We start from the raw sequence: 19,189 nt of genomic DNA on the forward strand, positions 1-19,189 counted from the left end.
ATTAGATACACACCCACACTGATACACACAAAACTGACTTGGATATGTAAATAAACACAACATATCTATCTTCCAGATGTGAAGGAAAAATAATAACACTCCTATAAAATCAACACAGACTTGATTAAATTGCGCAATTTTGACACAGACGGTGATCAGCAGAATATTGAAAATGGGTCGTTAAAGTTGTGCAGAGCTCTTCATCTTTCACAAATGAGATCCATTTAAAAACACACTTTAACAACAAAGACTGACTTTACAATCTTTTGAGTGTGGGGAGAAAATTGTATGAGAACAGGTAGGCCATAGTCATGCAGTGTTGACTGCTTGTCTAGTATAACACCTGTGGCCAATATGCTGTTTTTTGTAATTATTGCCTGTTAGATCACTGAGCCACCAGAATATTTTCATTAATTTAAACTGAAATTACACATTTATATATTGCTATTGATAACGTTTGCATTGAGGTTTAAATATTGTTTTCTTACTTTTACTAATTACTAAAAATGTAAGATGTGTAATGCATCAAATAATTTTCTCCTTTTTTATGGTGAACATAACTGTATTACTTTTATATATACAATATTACTGCCAAATATTCAAAAAAACAAAAAATAAACAAAATATGAATGTTATTATGAATATCTAACCATTCACAACTACATTGAATACCACACAATAATAGTCTCCCGACAACCATTATTTCTGCTGTTGTTATGCCGTTTTTTATGATTGTATTTTACTGGTCATACTGACACATCGTTTGATGTGATCAAGAACATTTTTTATTCTACCATCACCTCTCAAATAATCTGTGTGACTGTTTTTAAATATGATAAAGAAAAAATATAGTTAATGGAGCAAGATTTACTTATGTTGTATTATTTTGTTTGTGTGCAAACTTGAGATTCTGTCAGCAAAGTCTGATGTTAATACCACTGAAAAGGAAGTCAGAATATTGGAATAACCACATATCTAATAGTTTACTGCTGAGTTTATACAAAATTGACTGCAGGTATTTTTTTGTTCTCTCTGAGAGTGATAACGCACTTAAAACACTTTTCACATGTGTGGGATCTTGTTTTCTTCATGAAGAGTTTGCCACATACTTTTAAAAATGTCTGTTTTGTTTCAGTCTTAGCTTCTAAACAATTTGACAGCAATTGAGCTAAACCACATAAATGTATTTGCCTGTCTCTATATAGTTTATTTGTAATATCTGTAATTTAGCTGTCCGTATTTAGTCTTGGATTATTTATAAATATGTCCAGCTTTCATGTCCCTTAATACAAAAAAAAAAAGACAATCACATATGCTGTTTGGTTTGTTGCCTGTTGCATATTTCAAGTTTGTATGCTATTCACTCATAGCCATGCCTCATTAAAGCTATATTCAGATCTTTGAACCCTTGTAGCATTCTCACATTGTACTCACAGATCATTAATCTAAACTCAAGTAAACATCAATAGGGCAACTAATGTCCAGCAGCTATATTTTTCAGATCATCCTCTACGATCTGTCTTTTTACCTTTCCTTCAGTTCAAGTCACCAGGAGATTGTGAGGTTGGTCACTCCTGGTTTTCTGGTTTTAGAGGTTATTTAGAAACCACCGTCTTCAGGTATATTCAGTCCGCACAGTACTTGCGATTTCATATGCTATAGAGGTCAGAAACTCAAGCGTCTTGCCATGCTGTGTAACCCCCCACACACACCTACTGTATATTCCATATACCAGATATTAGTTAGGACCCTCCCCTAAATTGAAGCATCTTATTTGATTATTGTAAATTTCTTCTCTCATCAGAAATCATTACACAAGGGCCACAGTGCATTGTTATCACTGAGTTGGTTGACATATACAGCTCTATCTATACCTTTGTATACCTTATACCCTTTGTGCTTTCTCACTCAAGAAGTGTAAACATAAATAATATGTCTTTCCAATAATGTACTTTAAGATATTGGCTGTAGCTGTTCAATTTTATTAATCCTAGATATGTTTCACATGGTAATGGCCCTAGTGTTTATACTTTAATATGTTTAATATGCACTGGGAAATTTTCCTTCAGGTATATATTGTATTTCAGACATTTATGGTAGAACCCAGTGAGACATTTAATACACACAGGGAAATATTGGGGCATATGCATTGGAACTATGGCTAGATAAATAAAGCATGACATATATTAATAGTAAAAATAACATACTGTACATATGAAAGACTCATTGTGCAGCTTGAATGTAAATTATATGTGGTTTTCTACCTAGACTTATTAACCATTCCCTTACCCTGTTCCCTGCATTGAGGTTTGAACTAACCTGATCAAGGAGGTCACTCATAAAATACTGAGGCAATAGTATTCTACTTAGGAAAAACAGTACATTTCCCAAATCTAGTACGACACTTTAAGGCAGAGGTGCAGAACTCCAATCCTGGAGGGCCAAAGTGGCTACAGGTTTTCATTCTAACTGTTTTCTTAGCTAGTGACCAGTTTTTGCTGCCAGTTATCTAATGTAATTGATTTGCTATCTAAGACTAAGACAATAATTAAGCAACTGGGCTGGAACAAAAACCTATAGCTACTGTGGCCCTCAAGGACCATCACCCTTGCTTTAATGCTTTGTTTTGGAAGATTTCAATTTTTGCCAAAGTTATTCATGCAGTTGATGCATTTTCTTGGTATAGTGCATTCATTTGGTTGAAAACAACCAATTAGTTATTCAATTCCGGGATACAAGCCTCCACTTTACCAAAACATTTTGATTTTTTGTACTTTTCATGTTTCTACTAGAAGGAATTCAAGATATCATAAGAAAACAGGACTACAACATACTATAAAAAATGCATTAAAAAAAAGACATAGCAAATAGTAAAGTGCAGCCGCGATAAATACCAGGGGTGCTTGGTAGGTTCTTAAGAGCAAGTATCAAAAGGAATGGTAAGAATCAAGCAAAAATATAATTTAACACCCTTAGTCTTAGCACAAGTCACTTTTATTAGTTAAACAGATTCTGAAAACCTTGAGATGGCAATGACATTAAAACCTTCCTTTAAGTGCTACTCCTGTGAATTTACTCCTGATTATTTTATTGGACCTTAGTGTGAATTAATTAAATTAAATGCTGTATGTGAACTATAAAAATTAACAAAACATTGTGAATTAAAGTTATTTTATTTATTTTTGGAAAAAAGAACTAATTTCAATTACCATACAATGAGTGAAAACAGACTTACCTAAACCTATCTATTTTCCAGACTATTTTATCCCAATTTCAGGGTCACATGGAGACAGACCCTACATTGGCAACATTAGAATCAGACACCAGTCTATTGTAGTGCTTCTTCACATGCACATTCACATTCACTTACTTCAGACCAATTTTCTTAACAAGTAAGTCTACAGAAAAAAAGTAAGACTACAGATATTAAAATTTGCACAAACATTCTCACAGGCAGGTCTGGATTCAAACCCATTCTCCTGGAGCTGTAGTGCACTTCTTACTCAGGGCAACAGCAATTTTAAGAGAGAGAGGGGTAAGAAAATGGTCTGAATTCAAATGGAGATTGTGGCCACTATAGAACACTATAATTAAATAAACAAAGCCCACAAGGTGTGGCCAGAACCATGCTTAAATTAATAGAACACAGATCAAACGCCAAAAAAGGGTATATGTAATCAGAGCCTTATATAAAAAGGCAAGATGTAATTCATTGTCAAAGGGCAGAAACTCAAAGCTAATGATAAGAAGTGACATTAAGGACTTTTCTTTAGTAAATCCAATCTTGGACAACCATGAAATGCCCAATGCTGACCTTTAAGCCATGACACTTCTGGTCATCAAACCTAGCAAAAGCATAGCAACTGTAAACAAAGCTGTGCAGCTCTGTGAGTGAGTATAAATCATTTTTAAGAAAATTAAAAACACATAGGAACACAAAATAAATATAAACTATGGACTCCTTGACCATCAAATCTCCAGAAGCTATACTGAAATATTTTTTAAAGGCCAAGGAAAAGCTGGAAAAAATTAAAATCAAAAGCCTAATTAGGTTCTTACTATTGCACCACCTTCTGTTGTATTGTTGATGCATTTTAATGTTTATTCTACAGCAGAACTAACAAAATAAATACTTAAATGGTATGGCAAATCATAAAGAAAATAAAGTGAACTTACTAACTGAAGACTGTATATTACATAGAAGATTTTAAAGCAGTATATAATAACTTTTAATTTAAATATTAATAAAGTAAAACTGTTTACATTTTGATTTAAACAAATCTAGCGATTGCAACTGTCTAATACAAAGTTTGAGCGAGGTTAGGCCAGCATTTAAGCCGTGCACCCCAAGGGTTTTGTTTTCATTAAATAGGAGGGACAGGACACATGCCTCAGAAGAGTAAAGAGCTCTTTTGAGTAATTAAGGATTAAGGGAACACTCCACCCCAAAATGATTTGTATGTTATTCACCCCATCATAGTTTGTAGTGGTTGCAGAGAAAAATTTTATCTCATGATTTAGTGGAGAAATACATAACCAGGAATGTCCATGGAAAAAGGAAAAAAAAATCATGTGAACTCATGTCACATCAATCAACATGTCCGTTATCCATTCGTATGGTCAAAGTGAGTGTGTATGTAATATACTGTATAAGCATTTATTTATTAAAATAATACAAACAATTACTTCTGGAAAACTCAGTTTTGAAGATTAACATTGTATTTGAATTGAAGATCGGCCTCTCCCCTTCATTCATTGGTCTTCAATTCAAACACATAGTATTGCGAGAAAGATGTTTTTTGTGTCAAACTTTAACATTAAGTTTTCCAGAACTAACTGTTAGTAATAATTTATCAAAAAATGCTCACATTTTACATGTGACCATATGAATTGATAACAGACATGTGGATTACTTGTCATTTTCCATGGATGTTTTTCACATCTTTGCAGTTGTCCAGAATTGGTCATTGCGTCTTTTCTTCACTAAAAAGTAAGATTACATTTTTTTCTCTCCCACCCACTACAAACTACATGGGGTAAGTAACATATAGAATTTTTTTTTATTTTTGAGTGGAGTATTCCTTTTATCAAACCTGATTAATCTCTATTCTCCATTTCAACAGGAGCAACAACTTCTTTGGACAGATAGAGCAATAATGTTTCAAATGATCCTCTTTTCTTTTCTTTTTTTTGATCTTTTTGACAAATTACATGGCATACTATGCTATTACAATGTTTTATGAATATGAAGGGACAAATTTTTGAAGTTTGTGAACAGATTTTTTGACATGTATGTGCATGTAGTGACATCCTTTCCGAGTTATTCAACCACTCTGCTTTGCTATGAACTGTTAATCTCCCTGCCTGAGGTCATTTTCCTAGCTTTTTGGCTGAATTTGCATTTTGGTTGCAGTACAAGGTATGAAAGATGAGAAAAAGGGGCTGAGTAGCTTATACTGTATTTTTCTAATTAAAATTTATTTTTTGAATAATAATATTATTAAAATATTATTTTGACTATTGGCTCCATTACTGGTATGTCTGTCAGTAGACTAAAACTGAGTTTCGGCCCCTGTAAGAGGACATTTCTGTCCTGGCACCCTCTTATTTTACAGAGGAGAGCACTCTCTGATACAAGGTATTCCAAACATCTCTAATGGTGGTCTTTATCTAAGTGAGTTTTGTTTTGCTGCTCAGCCTCCCCAGCTACACCTAACATGCTATTGCTGAGTTTATTTTCCTTTCAATTCACTAACAGATTGTTGTTTTATGTTTTTGCAGACAGTTTCTTGATTCGGATATGCCTAGGTATTATTTACAAATCCCCCTCTCCTCTCCTGTATTTAGTTTTAATTTTTTTTCACCCAACCCCTCAGCCATTGCTTTGGTGTTTTAATTAATTTCTTTATTTCTTTATTTATTTTTATCTTCTTCATTCTTTATTTTTTCCTTATTTATATTCTGTTTATTCTGGGTTTTTGGTTGAATGTGAGGGCATTTTCTGCAAAGACCTTCCTTTAAGTAGCACTTTGGGCTGATGGTGAACTGATTCCTAGCATATAGAAGTTGCATGATGTGCTTTGCTTTTGGGCTATGGTTTGGCTGCAGTGCTGCATAAAGGGAAAGCAGGCATCAATCAACATCTTACCATCTTACTACCTGCCAATGCTGCAAATTAGTAACCCAAAAGCTGTAGCTACAGATGTAGTTTCAGTAGGAAACCATTTCAGGAAAGAAAGGTTACTGTAGACTCTATTTACTTGTTAAATTCATATTGCAAAGGTACTGTAAAGAGCAGAAAATAACACCGGACTTCTGCCCAATATAAAATACAACAGTAGATGAAGCGAAGACACTAAAATACAAAGAAACATCATTCTACTTGCTTTCATGTCATCTAGTACACTGAAGAGTACTGAAGTGACGCCACTGTGAGTTAGGAAATTATATAAGCGACATTTTCACCATTAATACAATAAAAATAATTTTTATATACAAATCACCATTCACCATAAGCAAAAATCACCATGAAAGACACTATAAGGATGTTCATGGCAATTGTGTAATTATTTTTTAAAACAAAGCCTGATGGTATACATATATATGGTATACCATCCAGTACCATCCATACCAGTATTTTAAAAAAATATATATATTTATATATATATGTATCCATCCATTATCCAGCCAACACAGGGTGCAAGGCAGGAAACAAACCCCTGGGCAGGGCGCCAGCCACCACGGTATATATATAGAATTTTTTTTTTTTTAATACTGGACCCTAAAAAGCACATTACAAAATAACCATTAATTTGTAATCATAATACTAGTAATTCAATTGTAAAGCACTGCAACATAAGTGCCTAAAGTGGATAATAGGGAGGTACATGTACACTGATTCTGCCATATGGTGGTTTAATTTTCCTAAAACGTTTTTTTCAGTGGTTAGTGCCACTGCCTTACATCTTGAGTAGAATAGGTTTGATTTCTGATCTGGAAACTCTCTGCTTGGAACTAGTGCTCCCTAACCTGTGTCTGTGTAAGTGTTCCTCCCACAATACCAAACACCTGAAGTTGAAGTTAACTGGTGATATTAAACTGATCACTGTTGACCTCTATTAAAAATTACATATGCAGTAACTATTATATCCTATATGTACAAAATAAACTATCTTTCCCTTTTCTCCCTTAAGGTAATTGTTATAAAAATAATACATGCAAAATTCTTGATAAAAATGCTAAAACATCGTTGAGATTCATATTATTTTTACAGTATTATTTAAATTTTAGTATGCATCTTTTGAATACAATTGTTATTGTGCAACATTTATGTTATTTCCATGTAATCTTTTCTTGTCTGTCCTGCTAAAATTCAGAAATCATGCTGCAATACTTTTTAAATCAGAATCACAAAACCTTTTAAATGTTATTTACATTATGAATTCCTCCTCATATAAAAGTCAACTGTTAGATCATAATGATAGTTTTTAAATAAAAATAGTTTACAGCTCTACCTTTAGTGGAATGTGTATAGTAGTAGTAATAGTAGTAGTAGTAGTAGTATTGTCACATGTACAGTCATTTATTTGCATGTGTGATCAATGTGCAGCATGTTCGGATAAACAAAGATGTATTTTAAGCACAGGACTTTATTTTATTTAATAGCTAAAACAAATGTGCTTGCTACAGTTGCCATGATATCTCATTTCTTAACCACATCAGACTACAGGTGAAAACAGCATTGTAGATTATCTAATGAGATTGGCAATGCTATGCTGTTATCTATATCCTAAAGAGGAACAGAGTATCTATGGTAGATTCCTATAGGATGTAGTTAAGGGCTTCTCCAACCATCTTCCACTAGGTGTGTTCTATACATCAGGTGTACGCAAACATGAACAACTGCAGTTATGTGAGAAACAAAATAGCAACTGCCAAGGGGAGTCCATGCAGTGGGTATTTTGATTCGGAATAAAAAGAAAGCGAGTTCAGAAAGATCAGCTTCATTATCTTCATAACAATAGAACAGGGAGTGTAAAAAGCTGTAAATGTAGACTCCTACGTCAGGATGTACTGTACATGTGCAGATTAGGTATGTCTGTTAGATGGACTGGATATATATTTCATAATGCCAGCACTAATCAGACATGTGGAAAACAGAAAGAAATAAAATCCAAGTATCCATACTTAACAATGTAGTAGATTTTATTCCAAATTAAGCAAATTAAATGCCTGGTAAGTACAATACAAAATAAGTTCTCAAATATCTGATTGTAAGATTAATATGAAGAGTGGTACACTCAATGTAGGCTTTGTATCATTCTATTTGATAATATATTGGTTCATAACACTACATTGTAGCAAACTTTTTTTCTAACTTTGGTAAATGAAAAGCATTTCATTTAAGCCTCGATTGCCTTTGTATGAGCCTTAGGCCAATGTTACCATGCTTTTTCCTGATACATCTTTGGTTCCAGTTATTCTGAAAATGTAAGGTAGGTAAATTACCTGTGACATTAATACCAAGATACATTATTTATTCTATAATTTCCTGTGCAGCAGCTGGGACATCTAAAAGAGCTGATACAGATTGTATTGATCTTTAACTCCTTAAGTTCCAGTTGTAGCTAATTAAATCATTGTATGCTCAGTGGTTGAACTTCCATCCATCCATCCATCCATTTTCCAACCCGCTAAATCCTAACTACAGGGTCACGGGGGGTCTGCTGGAGCCAATCCCAGCCAACACAGGGCGCAAGGCAGGAAACAATCCCCGGGCAGGGAGCCAGCCCACCGCAGGGCGTGGTTGAACTTACACATGGTAATAACAGGATCTTGCAATTCAATCATATGCTCATTTGAAATAATGGGAAGTGGGGTACCTATAGTACAAAAGCCTTCAGAAGAATGTTTAAAGTCATAAAAACACATTTAAAACAATAATATTCAAAACTTGCCAAGATTTGTGAATTTTTTTGAAAAAGTAGCTTTTACTCCCATTACTGAGGGTGTACCTTTGTCTACTTTTGAATAGTGCCTCATGGGATCAGAAGTGCAAAATCTATGCAAGATCTGGAATATAGCAATGTGTATCTTTTTGGGATGGACTGGAATCACAGTTTACACATATATCTCATATGTTTTCTGTTGCACTGCATGTATACATGTCTACATTTTTTCTCATTTTAAATTATTCAAGTATCAAATAAAGAATTAGAAAAGTAAAATTTGAGATCCTGGTTCCAACTGCCCCAAAGAAAACAACGTAAACTCCATAATTCATCAACCACTTTTTGATAGATTTAAAAAAAAAATCAAAAATCTGACAGTGGTTTTGTTACTGATCAAAACACATCCAGTTCAAGGTTCCATTGAGTGACACCCAAGTGCCACAAGAGAATAATAAGAAAAAAAGAATGAGAAAGATTTAATAACAACCAAATAATGTGACATTGCAATTAATAAAAGGCAATATAAACAACCTCAACAGAGACACTAACAAATATATGGTGCACTTACAGTACATACTGATTGTTCAGCCTTGTGTTAAAAATGTAGAGACTGAAGTAAAGTAGTAATAGGAGTGAAACAAGGAACCAAGAACACCAGTCAAGCAGCTGCATTCTGAAGGTATTGGAGAGGTTAGATATTAGTTGAAGAAACTCCACCAAGAGAGAGTTGCAATAATCCAGGCGAGAGAGAACCAGTGCCTGAGTATGGAGTTGCATGGAGTAATTAATGAGAAACGGTTGAAAACTCTGAATATTATGCAGAATGAAATAGGTCATTAAATTAAATTTTTGGTTAATGAAATTGAGGAGCCAAGAGTCAAGCCAAGATTTCTGACCCTGACTGATGGTGAAGGAGTGACATCTTCAAGACTCAAGAGCAATGCTTAGAGATAAATCTGAGGAAGGAGTATCACAAGGCAAGTACAGCACTTCTGACTTTGAAAAGTTAGGTTTAAGTTGGTGAACATCCGTTCATGACATGATTGCAAAGAGAAAGCTGGAAGTCGGGGCTGACACCTGTGGATTGTAAGAGGGAAATGAGAGGTCTGTGTATCATCAGCACAGAGGTGGTAGGAGAAGCCATAAGAAAAAATAACATTGTCTAAGGAGCAAATGTAGAGAGAAAAAGAAAATGGACCCAACAATGATAATTGAGGCACACCTGTAGAGAATATTTGTGGAAAAGACAAGGAGTTAAACAAGGACACACAAAAGGACTGGTCAGATGGGTAGAATTTGAACCAGGAAAGAGCCAAGTAAGCAGTTTTTAACTGTATTGAAAGCTAATGAAAGGTCAAGAAGGATAAGGACAGAGGAGAGAGAAGCTAAAATAAGAGCATTTGTGACTGAAAGCAGAGCAGTCTCGGTAGAGTGACCCTTATGGAATCCAGATTGAAGAAGATCTAGTTAATTGTTATCAGAAATATAAGAGTTGAGTCGTTTGTAGACTGTGTGTTCTGGAGCCTTAGACAGGAATGGTAAAAAGGTGACAGGGCAGTAATTCCCATTGGCAGATGCATTGAGAGCAGGTTTCTTTAGAGCAGAGGTCACATGTAACTTCTTGAAATCAGTAGGCAAGATACTGGAGGTCAGTGAGGCATTAAAAAGAGAAGAGATGTAGAGGATCAAGAAAAGAGAGATGGACTAAAGAAGATGTGAGGGAGTAGGGTCCAATGCACAGTTGGTATGTCTGTAGTTACAGAGCAGGTCAGAAATGTCAAGAATCATTTACAGGATAGGAGGAGGAAAGAGAAGAATGACAGTGGTAAGTCAAAGGATGTTTTAGGAGTTTTGAACTGTTTTGGAACTGAAAAATGAGGTGAAGTCATTAGGAGAGATGGATGATGGTTTTGCAGCAGCCAGAGGACATAAGAGAGACTTAAAGGTAGAGAATGAAATCAAGTTTTGAAAGAAGGATATATTTTCAGATAGCAGAGATGCAGATAAGGGAGACATGAGAGACCTGTACTTATTCAGGTAGAACAGGTGTTTTTTTCTTATGCCAAACACGCTTACAAGCAGAGTAAAAGACAAGAGGACAGTGTGCATTGAGAGCAGAAGAGAGGGAGGAAAAAAGAGAGTTAATACTTGTTAGTTCTAATTATAATGCTGATGTGATTTGAATTAACTGAAGAGTAGTAATCAAGCCATTTTAACAACCTGACAACAGTTAAGTCTATTTCATACAAGTGAAATAAACATATTTTTAAGATCCAGCTTACTGGGAAACCACCTTAACGTGCAACATTTCCAAGAAGGAAACATTTATGAATTCTGTAATTATACTACTAGGTAGCATAAGGCTACATTTGAAAACGTATTTCCAAAATGTGGTACAGTATATTCAAGTCAAAAATTTTACACTCATGTGCAACCTATTGTAATTTCATCTTACAACATAACTGGACATTCTGTACTTGTTTTCTAAAATGAAACCAACCACCTGTCCTATAAATCCAGTCCACACAAAGTCAGCAAAAAGCACAGCTACTGTACTTGCAGCACCCCTTTTTAAAATTGTCATTAGATCCGTATTGATAGGAAATCTTTTAGTCTGGTCACAGTTCAGAAACAGTCTTAACTTGGTCCAATGACGTTTCAGCATTATTCAATAAAGAAAATGCTACATTTAATATCATTAGACTTAAGGTTAGATGTTGACCACACCATTCTATCTATCCATTAATTATCTATTCCACTTAATCCAGGTCAGAGTTATAGGTGCCACTGCTTGTTCTGGCACTGTTGTGTTCAAGGCAGTGATCCAACCTGACTGGTTTCTAAGGTGAGATTAGATCATTCAGCTTGTAGGTGCAGCCAATAATATTCAAGGGAAACTGTAGACACACATATACGCACAGAATAATCAGTCATTTCTTATCTTAACAATATCCACTGTTTTCTTTCTATTTTATAAATCATTAACATTAATACTCATTTATTCATTTTCTTATTCCATTTATTCCATAAATGTAACAACTGGTGCCCCTCTTTGTAGCATGTGGAAGAAGCAATTAGGCATTTTTGCACATAATGCCTATTCATATTACTGTAGGTTCATAGGGTATTACAAGGCACACCCAATTACATATCCATACTCATTCAGGCATTATTTTATTTATTTATCATACATGTGCAGCTCAGCCTATTGACATTTTTAAGAAGTGTGAAAAGCCAATGTAAGTAGAAGAAATCAAGTACAAGTTGGATGCTTTATAGATCAATATCTCTAACATATCAATGAAGCAATAACTGCAAGGCATTTTACTAAGATCTTTTTAGCTAAAAAACAGTTTTTTTACTTTCTAAACCATAAACAATCTTAATAAATTGAAAACAGTGATACACAGTGTCAACATTAGGTATCACTGATACATAGGACACACTTCTGTCTATCCTGGTTTCTGTAAATCCATTAACTGCATTCTGAAATGGATAATCACACACCACGTCTTAACTGTATCAGAAAGTTAAATGTATTGCTGTAACCCGGAGAAACATTACAAGTCAAGTCAAATTTTATTTGTCACATGCAAATTATACATACATTACAATATGTAGTGAAATGCATAGTACCTAGACTGTGATACTGTGCATTTAAGAAGAACAAAACATGACCTTTGTCATCTTGAGCAATGAAAGAATAAAGGAAATGAGAATACGAGACTTTTTTACATAATTGCTTCAATCATTTGAAAATTTAGAACACTATTGACTTTCAAGACATGAAATAAATATTCATTGTTTAAATATCTATATATGGATACTCTAAATAATCAACTGTGAGGCCCTTTCAGAGTTAGCTAAGTTGATTCCTTCTGCTATGCATTAAATTTACCACCTGAGTGAATAACTGCTTTCAGAGAGAGCAGATGGGATGTTTCCCATATAGTAAGCTAAGAGGAACCGTCAATGTAATGCTTATAGCATTTAGAAAGCACTGTAATGAGAAAACAGGACTCATGTCAAGCAAGGGAGCACACAGGATTGTCTTACTAGTTAGAGAGCAAAGTTTTTGCTCCACCTTTTATACACAACATGTGACAGGTCTAACTTTACACAGAATGTTGTCATCCAGGAGTCACACTCAGCTCCTTATGCACATTCCAGTACTGCTGTCTAGAGTATGTCATCTTAATAACCATATCCAAACATTGTGTTCTTTAGTAAGTAAAGATAATGAGACTTTTAATTTGATCACCGTGCCTCTTATTTATATTTTATTGCATAGACTGTAAACTTCAAAAAGGTTTAGGCCTGAAACTACACAGGCTAGTGCCCATCTTGTTTTAGGGAGAGGTCAGCCATTGAAAACCTAAGAAATTAAACTAATAAAAACCTGGCCAAAGAAATTAAAACTAATAATCCTCCTTTTTATATATTATATTATGCAAGAAAAAGAAAATGATCAATGTTCAATGCAATGTTAACATACAGCAACAAATACAACATCCAAAACAGAGACACATTAATTAGAAGCCAGTAGATTTAAACAAAAGGGTCTAGAATACTAGCAAGACTTACTATTAATTCTAGAAAGAATTGAGAGGGGAGCTGAACAGCATGAGCAGTGAAAGTTAATGCCCCAGCACTGGCCTGGTGTGTGCAAGGCCTTTTTTATAGTCTGCCGTAAGCTGCCTAATCAGTATCTGTAAGCCCCACCTTCTTGGGTTCATTATACAAATCAGATTAAAAACTAAACTAACATAAAAGAGAAAGAGAAAATTTACAAAATGATTAAAAAGGAAGATCACTTAATGGAAAAAAAATTAAATAGATAGAAATTAAACAAATAGAAATGTGCAAAAAAACACACAAAAAAACAACAAAATGCCCCTCAAAAATCCAAACACCTGAAAAACTGTGGTGCTTCTTGCTAAAAAGATCTTAGGCAACAACTGTGGTAAGCCTGCCACCAGCAAAGACTCGGGCACCTATTTAGTGTACCCCTAACAGCAAAGGGTCTGGCACCCTCTCTGGAGTGCTCCCTGGTGGAAAACTGCACAACTATAAGAATGGCCTCAGGTTGAGAAAAAGTCAAAAAAGCTATAAATGGCCAGGATGCACTCTGGCTAGACAGGACATTTTCCCAGCTGAGACAAATGGATGGCAGGACCACCTCCTGGCTGGGACAACTACATAGCAGCAAAGGCTGGAGGTTTAGGCTGCATGGCAAAGGCTGGAACTAAAAATCAGCGAGTCAGCCATAACTGTGGTGAACACTGGAATAGGTTGTTCAGAAGAGACTGTGGTGAAGACCAGAAACTTGGGATCAGGTGAGAGAACTGTAGACTATGGTTGAGGTGCAAGAACTGGCTCATTTTACCTTTTCAGGCACTAGCATTTTACTGTGAAGGGAAAGACACACTAGGAAGCCCTTCTTTATTTTGTTTCATTTGTAGGTCTAATGGCTAAAGAGTATTAGTTGTCACTTTTTGTGTTTTGTATTAGGGAAAATAAATGCTCTTTGGCTTCAGCCATGTAGCATTTATGGTCTTTAAAACTTCCATTAATAATCCCAAAAATGGCTATTACTGTAGAGTTTTATCTGTCTTTTTAAGTTCTTTAAGGTCTTCAATAATTTTTAACATGTCATTTCTCTTTAGTCAGGTTTTAATCGTGCATACAGCTTACTCTATTCATTCGATACATTAATAAATGAATATTATTCCTTGTGCTGGAGGACAGTTTTTTTTATTATGCAGAATTTATTGTGTGAGATTTTAGTGTATTTTTATTACTTGGACAAAGTTTAATCCTTATTTTGGTCATTACCATCTTGTGTTCATGTAACATGCAGTTCGTGTCACATGATTGTGAGTGGCACATCAATGACTTATGTGAAAGTTTTGCCATAAATATGAAGGATTCACAAAATACAGCCATTCCTCAGTGGATAAGGTCTTTCAAACAAAACCTTATAGTGTAGTTAGTTTATCTCCAAGTAGGCCTAGCACTAGATTTAGTTTTGGTTTTGACTTCCTTCTCTCCATGATTTATCTTTCAACTCCCCCTCTTGTTTTGTTTGCTGGTTATCTCATTCCATTCGATTCTGACCTTTGCCCAACCCTCATTACATGCCTGCCTGATGTGATATACCCGGGTCTCCCTGTATCTCACAATAATTTTTGCAGATGCTATCTCAACAATAATAAGCAATCAAAAACAGAAGGCCAAACAAGAATCAAAGTCGAAAAGGGATTGAAGTTCAAAACCAGAAAATCAAAATCTGTAGTTAGGCTCTTCTTAGATTTGAATCTAATACCAAATAAGTCAGGACTTTGAATGTACCAAAGTAAATATTGTGATTGCTGCCATATTTATACGTAACTCAGTAGCATCAAAGTTGTGACTGTCACAGTTACATGATCAAAACAAATGCGTCATGTGAACAATAAAAAATCAACTTATATATTTCAATTCAAAATACAAAATAAATGTTAGAACTAGATTTGGCACGTATGAAAACCCAAATTAATACGAAATTAGACATGTGTAAATATTACAGAGGGGAACTGTAAAACTCTGACCTAAAAAAGCAACATTTTAATTGCTCAGTTTATTTTATTAAATAAAGAGGCAAAGTCCAAAAATAAGATTTCAAGAAAAAGTCCAAAGCAACAAAAAATTAAATTTATTACAAAGACATCAGGAAATGGAATTCAAAATGATCAGATTAAATCTCCATCCATCCATCCATTTTCCAACCCGCTGAATCTGAACACAGGGCCACGGGGGTCTGCTGGAGCCGATCCCAGCCAACACAGGGCACAAGGCAGGAACCAATCCCGGGCAGGGTGCCAACCCACTGCAGCAGATTAAATCTTCAATCCAAAAATAATTAACCTAAAGCAGCCCCAAGAAATTCTAAAAACCAAATAATCTAAGCAAAAGAAACAAAAAAACCAACAAGATATACAGGATTTATGAAGTAAAGAATCAAGAAGGGACGTGAACATGTGCAGGTAAGTTAGCTAATACCTCAGACAAAAGCTGAGGAAAAATTGGGGGATTTTTTGGGATGTTTTGGTTATATCTGAAAGTCATAAACACATCATTACAGGGAAAGGGGCAAAGGAAAAAAAATAAGAGTAAATTAAAAAAAAAAAGCATGAATAAATAGCAAACAGGAATGGGAGGGGAAATTACAAGATTTACAAAAAATGAAAAACACTAAAAGACCAAGACATAATCATAATGTTAATCATTTTATCATAAAGCAGGCCATGACACTTACCCCTTTACTCTCACAGGCCACCTTCATTCTCTACCTTATACAACTTACAATCATGTTTTTATTTATATAGTACAAGCTAAGTACTTTTTTGTGCATATAAATGTTTGCTATTCATAAATAGAGCATACGTCTATAAAGCCAGTTAAATCACAAATGAAACCAAGTGAGAATTATTTTAGGTAATAATGTACATTTTTTCTAGAGTAATATACTCACAAAAAATGTAGTTATGCAGACACATTACTTAATGTATATTGCACTTACTGTACAGTATATTGCCTGCAGTCAACAGTAAGTGGTAGAAGAGTACAGCACATTACCACAACAGCAGCTCTTCTTCTCCAAAATGGGTGGTAAGGGACAGTTGGTGTGACCTGATTGAATTGCAGCTGGTGTCTTTGCAGAATGCCATCTCTCTTTTTCCTCTCATTCTTTTGATTAGAAACAGTACAGAACACTGCCCTCCAACAGCCTGCATTGTTGCAGCAGGTTAAGACAAGGGTGTTTAGCACCTCAGGTCCATCTCGGGATATGGGTCATTTGTTTAAAAATTGGAGAACAGGCTTTTGGGGGGTGTGAGATTCTCTTATTCTATATACTGAAGCCATGCTGACCAGGACTGCATTAAGCTCTCCTGCTGCCCTTTTCATAATTAAATTTTTATGTACAGAATTTTTCCTTCTGGAGATTATATTCAGGTCGTCATTTGTGAAAAGTGATTTAGATTACCTGGTGATAAACTAAGTGTTACGAAAACATAATTCACAGGCGACACTTTTTTGTGTCTCTAATCAAAGCATTTTGACAGGAGATGGGCAGTGTTCTCCTAAAAATGTGGTAAAGCTGGATGGAAACATGTCCAAAAAGAGTTAATACTATTAGTCATTCAGAAAAAAAGTCAAAATCATTGCCAGAAGGAAAACACTGTGCATGCTGCGATATGCTTCACCACCATAAAATCTCTGAATTTTCACTATATTCTTTTTTCCCTTCTTCTTCTTTTTCTTCTTCTCTCAATTGTCTATGGCTGATTTCCTTCCTCTCAAAGCATTTCGCTGGAAAGTAACTATAGGTATATCTCATCTGTCTCTACTCCCAAGTAATCTTTTTCAGTCTCTTTCTTTGCCTCTTTCTTGCAGCACCCCTTTCTCTCGGTTACCCATCCCTGCGCAACAACCCTGTTCTGTACTGGTTCCTGTATCTTGTGTATACTGTACTGTATAAAAAAGAAACCATGTCTGTGGATTCCTCTAAATCGCCGTTGCATGTGGGTGCTGTCTTTCCCTGCCTCCCTACCTGCAAATGTATTGATTGCTTTTCCTACAAGTTTGGCTTTTTCTATGCTCAGTGTTTTGCATTAAAAAGACTTGCTGTGATTGTAAAAGTTCTTTTCATGTTGCTGTGCTAAGCTGTCAATCAATTGCAATTTATGAAATAACTATGGTTTGGGGAAAGACAAAAGTATCAGCTTAGATTCTGACAAAATCACTTCTAACTTTTTATATGATAATCCATCCATTTTATATGACAACTTTCATTTTAAAAAACATGCCATGTATTTACTGTGAAGTCTTATTGACGTAGTCACACAATATTAGAAAAAGAGTTCATTAAAGTCAAGTTCAAGCTGGACAGCTCTCTAAGAGGACATAGCACTTCATGACCTCCAACAATAGCTTTAACTGAAATGAAAAATGACTAGGCACTCCTTAAATTGGTGTATGAACAATCTTAACACTCTCTGACAAAAGAAAAAAATGATAGTGTTGCTGATTTTGCTTTTAATGAGTCTGACAAATCATCTCATTATTGACAGATATAAAGCACTTCAAGGTATTTGCCTTTTTGATTTAAAGACTTGCTTTCTAATTTGATCACAGACATTGAATTCAATTGAATTTATTTTGAGAGCATTTTCGAGTGGCATGTATATAATTTTACAAAATAAAATACAAAATACTGATTTTAATCAGTAACATCATGCCATAAAATGCAAAGCATTGCACAATATATACAAACAATTTTATTTAGACATGTCTGCCTTGTTCAAGATCCCAGAAAGTTATAGTGTAAATGGTAGTTTCCAAGAACAGTAATCTAAGACCAACTATCAAAGGAGGAGAGAATACCAAGTCTTCAGTCCACTCTGGAAAACCTCTAGGGACCACAGTGCCCCTGAAAAACACATTCTTTCTGAGCTAAACCTGGGCAAAAACAATACAGTATAGTAGTGGCTGGAGTGTGATTGTGATGGAATACTAACAAGGAGTGATGTTTCTAGTGATGATGCCAATCCTTCTAATCCATTTTCCTATTAAACCACTCAGAAGTCTAGTAGCACTTAAATGTACAGTAGTACCACAGTTACATGCCTCAAATCGCCTGAGAATGAAGCTCCTTTATAATAAAGTGGGCATAAAACAGACTGCGCTGCATGCTCAGGTTTAGACTTATCTGCCAGAGCATTATGGACCCTCTCTACATGGTGATATTGTTCATACTGTAGAACACCAAGCTATTATTCAAGAGAACTTAATTATTTCATATATGCTGTAGTTATTTTAACATGTTTAGAAAGTAATACATATAACTTACCCAGTCTGCCATGAAAATATAAAGCTATATTTTTAGAAAGTAAAGATTATAAGATTATATACAGATTATAAAGGGGGATAAAAGAAATGCCAGATAATAGAACCATTGAAGATAGCAGCCGGCCAGTGCAATGTTTTGAAGACTGGGCATATAAAGTATGAATCGCTCATCTGCTGCTAAAATCCATTGACCTGGGTGTGTGGTGACTGGCCAGTCTTCTCAAGGATCCTGGCAAGGTTCGACTCACAGAGTTGGGGAAAGTAAGGCAAAGGTGTTGCCCTTGGCCCAAAATGAGCAAGGTGATGAGGAGTGGCAGCGTGAGCATGAAGGCAGGGCATAAGGCAGA

General features: G+C 35.1%; 1 protein-coding gene across 27 annotated transcripts in view; it reads left to right on the forward strand.

Moving 5' to 3' along the window:
• Nucleotides 1–19,189, forward strand: part of kif1aa (kinesin family member 1Aa) — a 243,450-nt gene that overhangs the window by 177,789 nt on the left and 46,472 nt on the right. For 10 of the 27 annotated variants that reach the window (XM_028794777.2, XM_051922128.1, XM_028794778.2 and 7 more), the window contains 2 exons: nt 5,782–5,808; nt 17,297–17,320. The exons of 6 other annotated variants lie outside the window; for them this stretch is intronic. In XM_028794777.2, the coding sequence (XP_028650610.2) occupies nt 5,782–5,808; nt 17,297–17,320 (51 nt within the window). The remainder of the gene's footprint in view (nt 1–5,781; nt 5,809–17,296; nt 17,321–19,189) is intronic. 11 more of the 27 variants (XM_028794779.2, XM_051922141.1, XM_051922142.1 and 8 more) reach the window with 2 other exon arrangements.

Source organism: Erpetoichthys calabaricus, chromosome 2 (assembly GCF_900747795.2).
Source record: "Erpetoichthys calabaricus chromosome 2, fErpCal1.3, whole genome shotgun sequence".
Taxonomy (NCBI): Eukaryota; Metazoa; Chordata; class Cladistia; order Polypteriformes; family Polypteridae; genus Erpetoichthys; species Erpetoichthys calabaricus.